Raw genomic sequence first — 12,088 nt, forward strand, 5'->3', positions numbered from 1 at the left:
CGAAGGCGCGAGGTTCCTAGGGGGGTACGGAAAATTTTGAAAAATAAACCTGAAATGGCATTTCCTGCATTTTTGAGAGCATTTCAAAGAAAAAAAAAGACACAGTAGGCAGTTTTTTTTAGTTTTTTAGCGCATTAACAGTGATGTTAGTCACGCTTCAGGACTGACAAGATCGCTTATTATAATCACAGTACAGCTTAAAAGGTCCCTTCCTGAAAGTGGTGTGGTATAGTCACCGTGAGTTAAATTGACCTTAATTTGGAATTAACGTGGTGGTTTATGTCGGAACCTGCCCACCCCCATTTCTGTAGAAGTTCGTCAACTCACACCGACGGCTAACTCCTACCGTGGACAACAGCTGTGGAAAGTAGACGATGCCACTTCACATACCACACGGGGGTGTTCTATAAATTTACTGCTCCACCTGAAATACAAGTAAAATGCCGCAAGTCACCATGCTACTTTGGGACTTGGATTACAAGCCAAAAGCCGAAAATGAAAGAAATCCGTCAAACGGATCACGAATTATACATGTAGGAGCTAAAACAAAAAAACATAGCCGAAAAGAAAACCTCCTTCCGGAGGGAGACCTTCCATCCTGAAGGCAAAAGTGCATCGGTCGTATGAGGGTTAAGGAAGCACCATGTGTCGTGGAAAGATAGTTACAGTGTATTCCAATAATTCCCATGCGCAAGTAACCACCATCTCTCCATCTGGTCCCATAGCGATACCCGACGGGTTTTTAATGTCCGCGATGGCACGGACAAACTCCCCGCGTCTTGTGAACATGTCCACCCTGTTCTCAACATAGTTTGCCACGATGATGTGCCTTTCGAAGGTGCCCAGACAAATACCTCTGGAAAAATATGTTGCGCCCTTATCCCGTCCGTCAAATTCAAGTATCTTGACTCCGGAGTGACTGTACATGTACATCTTAACGATATTAAACGCGCCTGTAAGTGTAAGCAGGATATTTCCCTCGCTGTCCGATGTGACTCCCCCGATCTTACCTCTCTCATTAGCTGATAACACTTTAAAACTCCGATAGAGATACCCGTTTGGATTAAAAATCTTTACTGTATCTCCATGTCCCACGATTGTTTTATTGTTGCGTACGTCTATCGCCATGACGGGAACATAGCAAGGAAAGGTGAACTGTACGTCAAACTTCTTGATTGCCTGACCGGTCTTACTGTACTGTACGGCATGCATCAGTCCGTTATACTCACGCCCAGAAAAGGCTTACCGCCCAGTACCCACAGGTAGCCGGGCTCTACGCCAATAGCAACAGCAGAAGGCGATATATAGCTTTTTCCATCCGGCAGTACCGTTGGGAAGTGGCGGAGATAGATTCCATCCATGCTGAAGACGTGGACTCGCCCAGCTGGATAAGCCGTATCAGTCACAAATATCTCATTATCAGCAGACACGGCGACTCCGTACGCATATGTCATGCTAGGTTCTTTTCCCTTTCCTCCAATGGTGATCTTCTCCAACTTTCTGTCACCAATTTCTATGAGTGATAAGAAGAAGAGTATTTCCCATATTCAAATGTGGAAAATAAACATAGTTACACACTAGCACACATACATAGACACGCACATACATGCATACGCACACATACATACATACATATACATACATACATACATACACACACACAAACACAAACACACAAATACACACACATGAAACATTATGTAGACACGCGTGACCTTCATACATCATTGAATACCGACCTGTGTTACGGTAGTCGACACAGCCCGCACAGTCACAGTGAGCTGCAGTGTTCCCACACCACTTGGCCGGAGAGCAGCATGGCCAGGTACTGTCAGGGTCACACTCAGCGGTCCTCCCATCTCCTGTAGTGTAACCGTCTCCACAACGGTAGTCATCCCGCCATTTCTGAGCAACTACCAGAAAAAATACAAAAAAAAATACAGTAACAAGATGTTTGTGGTGAACAAATTCTTGAAACACGCAAAAGCTGGTTGAACTCTGGGATTGTTGGAAGGGTCCTCGGGGATTTTAACTTGATGGTTTCAATGTTATCCTACCAAATGAGAGTGAAATTCCGTGCTAGTCTCACCTTCACGTTGTGAGAAGCTGCTGACTGCTGGGAGCGTCGAGACAGAACTGCCACCTTCAGTTGGTATAGAGGTAAGGGTACACATAGTAGAAGTGGTAGTAGTAGTAGCAGTAGTAGCAGCAGCAGCAGTAGTAGGAGTAGTAGTAGTAGTAATAGAAGTAGTGGTAGTCTCAGTCGTAATTCTAGTAGTAGTAGTAGGAAGAGCCGGAGGAGGAGAAGAAGGAGTATTCACAGTCGTTCGTATAGGGTTAAGTGAATATGTATCCATAGTCGCTGTTGGCATGATGCCATCGTACTGTATTGGAAGAAACATACATTAAAAGAAAGCCACACACACGTTAGTAAATTTCATTTTTTATGAACATTATTTATTTAAATCAGTGCCTCATTTGCATAATTTATGAGCATAAGCTAGAACAGCTTTATTTCTTAAGATAATCCTGTCATTGGGTGGAGAATATGATCAACTGATATAATATCTGGAAATAATTGCAAGAATTTTGCTAGTGAGCAGGATTGTAGATTAAAGCCATTTACAGGTGGTCATCACCATGCATTAAAGATACAAAAAGAACCAAACATGTCGTGGAGGTATGAGATCGCCGAACTCTAGTGTTATTTATATTATCAGTTTCTATTACTATTACATACTATAAGACCTACCGTTGTTGAGCTGGCGCTTGAAATTAAATAGAGAAGGACACCACTAACGACGCACGACACAAGGACCGTAGCTGTATATACTGCAACTAAGCAGAGCCGGCGACGGGTGCATCCTGAAAGAGTGAGGGGGGGGGGGCATAAAGACAACATATATACATACCATATTCCGGTTTGCAAAAACAGTGATCTTTGAATCAAACCACTAACTGTCAACTTGATATAGAGAAGTACTGCAACAACTAGGAAGACAGGATCTTTGCCGGTAGAATTATGTACTATAATCGGTAGTATAAACATTTTATAACTGTAAAAAGAGAGATGACAGTGGCCATTACCACTAAGACATATATTCGAAAATATATCTGGTACAAAGACCAATATTTTCAATGCACTGTTATCAGGTCCGACTTCTATATCCGCTTAAATAGGTCATTTTCTTTCCACCAGAGTGGCAGACCAAACCATCTATATATCAGGACATAATGTAACTTATATACTGTTTACGATCATATTTTGTAGTTCTAGATGTAGGATAGAGTCCTTTTGTAGAATTGTTGTAACATAGTTGTTGTCATACATTGTAGCTGGAAGTATTGTCGAGGAATAGAAATTATTAAGTCCATAAAGTTCTTACCACAAGCTGAAGGATTCTGGGCGTTTGGGACGTACGTCGGATTCGGATTCAAGGCATCAGGGACACCGTTGCTCAACGGGTTGCTCGAGGCATCATTGATGTTGTTTGAAGCTGCTGCTGCTTGATTCTGCAGGGGGAGTTTTGGTTGAGTATCTTCTAAATCTGCGTTGCGTGCTGGGATATACTGGTAAATGTGTACATCACCTTGCTGATATATATCAGCTGATGTCAGGGTGCAGGGAATGTCATCGCTCGTATTTGACATGAAGGTGGATCCAGGGCTGGCGTAAGAATGCTCCACGGCGCTTTGAAGGTACATTGGGTTGGCGTTAGAAGCCTCCGCGGTGGTTTGCAGGTACGTCAAATTGGGGTTTACCTCGTTTATGGTGTGCATCGGATAAGGGTTTGTAGTGTTATGTGAATACATCGGACTTGGATCCCTGGCATGTATTCGCATTTTACCATCGTTTCCATTAAAGGCTGAAGTATCAGTATCATTCTTGACTGAGCCACATTCTGCCAAGTGGATATCGTTATCATTTCGGCTGCTGGACGCTGTTTTCGTTTTCTGTTTGCTTTTCGTGTCTTCCACACTTTTCTTCATACGGGTATTGGGTGCCTTGCATGTATATGCAATGGCGTATGTATCAAAATCTCCAGGGCTGATATGAATTCTCTCCCTGTTCCCAAAGGCAGCATCGCTTTGGGTAGATAGTTTTTCATCGTCATCATGTTCATATTCCCCACCTGTACCAGAGATGTAGCTATCAGCATCTTCGTCAACTTGCCTGAAGGTACTAGGTGGTACAGTTTCTGTACCTGGTTCAGTCATGCTATGATTGCCGAAGTCGTTTCGGACGACACTTGACACGGCGTCGGAGGTCAGGTCCTCAGCCATGGCTCTGAGACTTCTTCAAGACTCTCTATCATAATACAAAAGACCAAGACAAAGAATGACGCTGCACTTGAGTTGCACATCCTATTCTAAAGAGGATATTGTGCAATTTTTTGGGGCGTAAACCTGGGGTGGGGGTGGTTAATCGGTTAGGCACACCCAAGGCTAGCTAGGTAAAGGCACATGTGTCAGCTTAGTTTTTTTTTGGGGGGGGGGGGGAAATAATCATATCTTTTCACACGAGGATGGGATAATTATGAATTTAGCCTATTATATAGTAAGTTGTTATAATAATATTTTTCACTATATAAAATCTGGTAAGGAAAATATGTTGGCCTGAAAGACGGCAGTTTGTAAATATGTTTGTATGTATGTATGTATGTATGTATGTACGTATGTGTGTGTGTATGGAGCAACAATGTTGCATTTATTTTCCTGAATTTTCCTAATCAAATATTTTAACCTAACGTGCTGACGTTTCGGTGCCTATCAGATACCTTTCTCAGAGCTCATGACTGGAGTTCTGCTTCTCGCCGCTATATGTAGCCGCTACATGAAGACAAGGAATTCGAGACACAGTTCATCAAGAGAGTCCTTGTACCCTGCGACTACCCCCAAATGACCTTCAAAAAATTGGAACAACAGAAGAAGAGACCAAAACAGACAGAAAGGAGCATCAAGCAAGAAAGCAAGAAGGAAAAAAAACCTAGGGCTTTAGTGATAATCCCGTATATCAAAGGAGTCACTGAACAATTGGAGAGGGTGTTCAGGAAATATCACATTACGACCGCAGTTACTAGTGAAGCCAAAAACAACACTAACGAATTTGCTGGTTTATCCTAAGACCCGAAAAAAACGATGCCAAGAAAACAATATGCCAAGACTAGAAAGGTTACATTTACAAATGCATAATGTTTACCTTCTCATATGGTCTGCTCTGTTTATTCTTACCCAAACACATTCATATATATGGTGCCAGTCTAAATCCCTCCTGCTAAAAATTGCAGCATGATATGACATCATGCATTATGTTACTATGGTGACAGACATCTGGTTCAAGACATTGACCTTATTTCGAGAGGAAGAAGAGGAAACAAAGCAAAAACAATATGTTTCCCTTCCTTAAACATAAAAAGGTGCAAAGAAAGATCAGAAGGACAATCGAGCCGGACCTTGCAGAGAATGGTTGTGGAGGGGGCGCAACACACAGCAAAAACAAGACAACATATAGAGGACAACGACAGTCGGCCATGATGCTCTGCATTGGCGTGCGGCAATGATGATGATAATGGTGATAATGATGACTCGACTTTCTTTAATGCGATATTTGGGTATCTGAGATCAGCACATTTAAACAAGTTATCCTGAATTCTATACACATCTGTGTCCATAATATCACCAGGGTCCATAATATCACCACCTTGAGAAGTAGTGTGCTTAAAGATATTTTTACTGCAACATACCCTAGGTATGTACATTTGATGTGTAAAGGAGTGCATACCAAAAGTATGTTGCAGTAAAAATATCTTAAAGCACACTGTTTCTCAAGGTGGCGATATTATGGACCCTGGTGATATTATGGACACAGATGTTATAGCTGTACACTATTTGGAACGCTGTAAATATCCCTGAAGTTAGTAAACGTCACTGGCAGACAGAATCAACACATTTCTATGTAAATGAAGCTGCCCACGAGTCGATCGTCTTCACATACCAGACAATGCATATCAAAGCCATGTTGAAGTACGTGACGTCTCAGGTTTGGTTGTTTATCTGACATATTGTTTTTACTGAAAAGTGTTTTAGAGGTTCTTGTGATACCGATTTGTTACCTGTCTCTTGATTAACTTGAGGTTATTTTAGTCAAGAAAGAATTTTCAATTATATCTTATTAAGGAAATATACGTACGCCTAAACACCCAATTCTTTGTTGAGTGGTTTTATGCAAACAGTAATGTTTACATTATAGCACAGGATAGTTCATTTGAGGGACCACATGAAAATCAAAGTAATCATTATCCACAATTCGGACCGTTATTGTTGAATTTATAATTAAGCTTAGCGAAACACCCGTGAAGGAATTTTCAGTCGATCTCGACCGAAAATTCAGCGCAGTGAAGTAGTCATCTGACGACAGCCAACGAGATCAAATGACAATTCATGGTGAGTGTTTCTGTTTTGTTGGAACTAAGGTTGAATTCTACAACTATGAATACTACCAGAACATTCGAATTTCGACCATTGTTGTGTTTCAAAGAGAAAACATAACGTTCGTATGGTACATACCAACCAATTTTCCACTGCAGATCGTCAGGAACTAAATTCTCCGCAGATCGTCAAGAACTAAAAACCGGAATGACTCTCTTTAATTTTAGTGGTAATAATATATTATGGAGATGTGAATAACTTTCTGTACTTACGATGAGGCTTCTGAAAGCGGCTTGTCTGCAGGACGGAGTGACGCACAACTGAGACTCCGTGCCGAGAGATGATATAGATATATTGAATAAACATATCTTCTAGACGTTTTGTTTATTCAAATAAGACAGCACGTACAGCCATAGTGGTGGCGCACTTATATCATCACTACCACTGACATAAACAGCAAAGGAATACATTTGCACAGAATACACTTCAACAAATACTATAAGAAAGGCATTTGATGTGGAATAACAAAACAGTGAGTGATAAAACAGTGTGGTTTGAAAGCGCCAGCCCCGTCCAACCTAATGTACTAATGATGACAGAAACTAAACACACTGTTACACACTATTAGGTATTGAAGTGTTTGATTGTACATGTAACGTTAACATAAAGTTTTGAGTAATGGGCAATATTTGGAAGGTTACAGCGTTGAGGTGAGAAAAAAGAACGTCTTCGATTGCAAAATTTATTCCACTGCAGGAAAAGAAAAAAACAAATGTGAATAAATGAAAATGAATTTTATGGAAAATGAGGATGTTACTGGTTAGCCCCTTCATAGCCTGCCCTTTACAATTAGGTTCTGATTCTTCTTTTCAGCACATGGTGTTCCGACGGTCTCACAGCGCCACCTAGCAATAGTTATCAGAACTGTAACAACTAAAGCCTGTAAGGTGGTAATAGTGTACAGTATACAATGCTTGCCTCTCATATGCGGCATATTTCGGCTTATTTCTCCCCCAAATAAACGTCTTGTTACCGTCAAGACGCTCTTCACAAGTCTGTTTCATATTCAGCAAATAAATCAAGTTGAGGCACCCCCTGTTCACAAATTTCTAATTCTTTATTCCTTTATCTGGCATAACTCGCCCATACACAACATACATATAAAACACACACACAATTACATCAGTAAAAGAATAACATGACTATATGTACAGACGGGCCCAGCTAATGTTACATTAATGTTATCTCTAGTCGTGTTAGCCAAACTAGTATGGGGACCAGGCCTAATTGTAAAGCACATGTTTTGAGAAGGTTTATAATCACAAATTAAGATGTTTAATAGAAGTTATATTAAATTGCCGAATACGAAACACAGACTTGTTAAGAATGTCTGAGAACATGCATTTTAAACAAAATCAGATATCAAATGTTAAAAGACAAGACTCAGATGCAATTAAAAGATTTGGCTGCTCATCGATAACAAAATGTATTCATATTTATTCAGAAAGTGTAACATGGACAATACAAAGTGTGCACTAGGCAGCAAGTATGCTAATAGTATGCTATGCACACCTAACACATACACCACATATGACATAGAGGCAACAATAGATAGTTCAATCGAGATATATACAGAAATAACATCATCTGATAAATTACACATGCAATTATAATAAAATAATCAATTTTACAACAACAAATCGTTTGTACAAAGCTTGAAAGGCCAACAAGACCCAGAAGAGAGAGGGTCGCTACGTTTATTATAGCTTACTTACAATGTAGTGCAGGCACCCTTTTTATTATTACCTCCGGGGTAGGAGACATCCTTCCGCGGAAGGGTTTTGTGAGAGATTTAGATGTTTAGATTTTCATGTTCGCAGCTGTTTCCCGCGTTTGGGTGGACGGATTCTTTTGAGACTCGGTATATGTTTTGCTATTGGGCTGCAGATGACGCACGTTCTTTTGTTTTTATTGTATATGTGTTTTTGGGCGTAAAAATGGGCCTTTTGGTGGCCCCAAAACCCCCCTTTGAGCGTGAAAGTGGTCGCGACCGTTGACCTTTCGCGTGTTTAAGCTGTTCTCGGTCTGGTCCACGTATATGACCCATCACACAGAGGGGTGTCCGGTCTCCTTTGTTTAAAACCCTATATAAAATATGCAATAAAAAGCACGGAGGTATAAAAGCTAAGATTTTACTTGTTTTCCCTTTTTCATATCCAACTGTGACCCTCACTTCTTGCAATGTCCAGTCCGTACAGGTTGGTGTGAGCGGTTCTATCTGGGAGGAAGGACTCTCGGCACTGACCAAAAGAACGCCTCCCTTCTGCACTCACCGGGACTGCACCCAGATGCCGCCCTATGGCTTGTAGACAATCGCAATGTGAAAGTAATGGGGTTTGACACTATCTCCGCGGATAGTGGACCAGGCTTCATGGATTCAGGTCAATGGAGGCGATTAGTTCAGACTTTATCCATAAGGTTAACACAGAAAGGTTTAGATTATTATAATAAATCAAGCAGGACCAAGTCATATTCCCCGTGGCCTCGGCGTTCAACTTTACCTATCTATATGCTGAAAACTGCAGCCAAATCGTCAGCCAACAGGAATCGAGGTATTCAAAAACTAGTATTTCCCCAGCACTATCGCAGACTGGAACTAGTTGCCACCAAGCACAGTTGGGGCATCATCACTAGAAAGCTTTAAACAACTCCTGCAATCAAATGTGCAAAGATCGAGTGTAACAAGTCGTTCGGTGTGATATATCTAGCTGCCGCCGCGCCGCGTGCCTGCGAAGCTGGTGTGTTACGCCGAAGGGCGGTTATACCGGCTATACCGATACAGATACAACAAGTCAGTCCCTGTCACACATTCAGGACCTTCCACTGTCCTTGCCCACGAACACCAGCCGACCACCAAATGTACGTCTCACATTCCTTTATATTTACGACTCGAAACAAATTTGAGTTAATTTGAATCACATTTGACCGCCGAAAACGACTGACTTACACCCGACCGAACAGCCGAATGTTTTAAACATTTTAAAACATCCGGCTGGCGCAACCGAATAGTAGCCGACCTGACCAAACACCCGCCAACCCAGCAGACCTACTCATAACCATGGTTGCGGGGCGTTCGGCTAGTTTTTGGGAGGCCAAACGTATGATAGGGGCTTAACACTGCCAACAGTTGCTAACCATCCTTCCCTTTAAAGCTTTATCAATGGATTTCCCGTGCAGCTCTTTATTGTGTCATCAGTCCGCCTTCCATCAAGCGTTCCCCTCGTTTATGAAAACATCAGAATCAATCTAGGCTTCCGCCACCGATTTCCACGCGACAAATGAGTATAGATTTAACCAAACATTCGTGTCAAACAGAATGACGGCACATTCCTCGTGTTCACATCGCCCGTGATTATCGGAAAAGTAATTCAGCTTCCTTTGCTTTCAAATTGCCTGTCACCTTAATGAGGTCATTTGGAATTTCTTCCTTGGTTTTAATTGCGGTGTGGGGGCATCACAAGGCCCTGCAAATGAGCGATGTATGGTATGTGTAACCAAGTGTGTACAGTGAATGTAATGAAGATTTCGGGCTCATTAAGAAGCAACAAAGGGACTTGCTCAACAGCGGTGTGAGTTTGTTCTGTCAATAGCCCATCTCGGACCCAATGTCTACATGTTGAAAGAGGACAAGTCGAGCGTGTGCGGACTTGACAGAAGTGTAGGCAGACGCTCAATGTTCGGCCTTCGGTACATTAGGCCATGTTGATTTGATTATATGGATGACATCCTCCGGGAGCCCCCAAACTGATGCGCGCGTGCGAATTAAAAAAAAGTTTTGCAAAAAAAAAAGTTCTTTTCATTATGACATCTACGTGGTCATGAGGGTTGAGCAAATGGCACAGAATATGGTTTGGCGAATAATCTAGTCCTCAAGTTCATTTCTTTACAATTTCGTCTTTTTTCGTTTGATTTTGGCATTCTACGACATTGGTATAGTTTTTATTAATTTTTTTTTGTATGGTATATTTTTGCTCATTTTGCAACTGTTTTGTACGATTTACAGTATGGTTGAAAACTTTTTTTTTTGGAAACGGCCGAAAATTCATGCGCGCGTGGATGTCATCCATATAATCAAATCAACATGGCCTTAGGTGAAGAATACGAAGATAAAGTTCCTGTCACACATGCAGAACCTTCCCTCAAACAGTATCCGACCAATGTCGGCTGCGAATTTGACCTCCAGAACACTATAGCTAGCCAAAGCCCCCCTCCCCCCTCCAACAATTTTCGAACAAAATTGTGCATTTTTGGCCACTCTGCCCAAATACGAAAGGCAATGACCTGAAACTTGACCCCCCCCCCAACATAGTTGACAGTAGGTCAGTACAACGTCGGCTGGATCGGAGGGTATTCGGCAAATTCGGCCTACTATTCTGATGCAACAGCCGAATGTTTTAAAATGTACATTTTGGGGTTTGGTATGGTAATAGCTTACACATCACTTTTGGGACATCACAAATTGTGTAAAGTACAGCCTTATTTCGATTTTCGGACAAAATTGTACAGCTTTTTTCAATTTTCAATTTTCGTACATTTTTGTGCCCTGTGCCCTATTACGAAAACCAAAATACATGAAATTTGGTGTGAGGGAGCCTTAAACATATGCCCACAGAACGCTATTTACAATCGTTACAAACTGAGGATATTGCAACACTTGATACTGGAAGGGGAAGGTCGATATGAAACAGTCCACTTTAAAAGGGAAGGATTAACTGGACTGAAACATTTGCTCCAGAGCAAATGTTGGCTATTTTACAATTCTTGTTGTTGCTTTTTTGACATTTTCTATTGGTGGGACGGACTGACCAGCTTGATGCACAAGATCTAACATAATTGTCATTTGACGTTTGAATGTCTATTAGATATTCATGATGTTGAGACTATGTTCTTGTTTTTTCTTTCACTTTAAAAATTCATCGGACCTGACACGATTGACATTTAACGTTTGAAAGTTTGTTAGATATAGGTTATGTTGTGACTGTGTTTTACCTTTTTCACATTTACAATTCATTGGACGGACTGACCAGCCTGATACAGCTCTAACGTGTTTGACATTTCCTGGTAGCCGTAAAAACAGCAATAACATGTATTTTTAACGACCTCTAGCGTTTTGCTCATCGCCATTTTGTGGTTCAGGAGTTTTGTTAATGCATTCATGAAATATTCCATTTCTCTTCCATCTTGCCTCGTCCATCTGAGCCATAAAAAAGCGGCAGGTGCAATTATCACGGGTTTGCTTCCCTGCACGCCTGCTATGATTTTTCCGTAAATCACATGGACAGTCTCCTATATTTCTAGGCTTCAGATAACTGTTAAAATATTCACGAATTTTGAAATAGTTTGCCTGACAGGGGCATTCGTCAAGGGGCGCCCGAGTGTGTGCCTGAGGATAAGTTCTAGCTAGACAGTTACTCAAACAACTGCATATGATTTCCAAAAACATATTATCAAGTTGTTTTCATTAGGTCCAGTTGTATTAGCCACGATCGTTGAGAATTGACTAGCTATATGATTAATTTACACCACTGCTACAAGTGTGAAGCATGTTGCAACGATTCTATATTTATATTTTATTTCATACCATAGGTATTGATGGAAT

The 12,088-nt window shown here is 41.2% G+C and overlaps 1 protein-coding gene across 1 annotated transcript; it reads right to left on the bottom strand.

The window, feature by feature from the left end:
* Positions 1-593: 593 nt before the first annotated feature.
* On the bottom strand, positions 594-4,280 carry LOC109484901. The gene is made up of 4 exons (XM_019788255.1): positions 3,387-4,280; positions 1,740-1,913; positions 1,230-1,513; positions 594-1,197 (listed from the first exon to the last, which is right to left on the bottom strand). The coding sequence occupies exons 1-4, from the start codon at positions 4,216-4,218 to the stop codon at positions 631-633; spliced, it is 1,857 nt and encodes a 618-aa protein (XP_019643814.1). The 5' UTR covers positions 4,219-4,280; the 3' UTR covers positions 594-630.
* Positions 4,281-12,088: the final 7,808 nt, after the last annotated feature.

The sequence above is a fragment of the Branchiostoma belcheri genome, unplaced genomic scaffold (assembly GCF_001625305.1).
Source record: "Branchiostoma belcheri isolate BF01 breed outbred unplaced genomic scaffold, Haploidv18h27 scaffold71, whole genome shotgun sequence".
Classification (NCBI taxonomy): Eukaryota; Metazoa; Chordata; class Leptocardii; order Amphioxiformes; family Branchiostomatidae; genus Branchiostoma; species Branchiostoma belcheri.

What these genes read in the sequence shown, in the direction of transcription:
- LOC109484901 (XM_019788255.1), bottom strand. Translation starts at nt 4,218, where the DNA reads ATGACTGAACCAGGTACAGAAACTGTACCACCTAGTACCTTCAGGCAA. An exon ending in CCAGAATCCTTCAGCTTGTG is followed by an intron (nt 1,914 to 3,386) that starts GTAAGAACTTTA and finishes TTTTTCTGGTAG; the next exon opens with TTGCTCAGAAATGGCGGGAT. An exon ending in GCGGTAAGCCTTTTCTGGGC is followed by an intron (nt 1,198 to 1,229) that starts GTGAGTATAACG and finishes CATGCCGTACAG; the next exon opens with TACAGTAAGACCGGTCAGGC.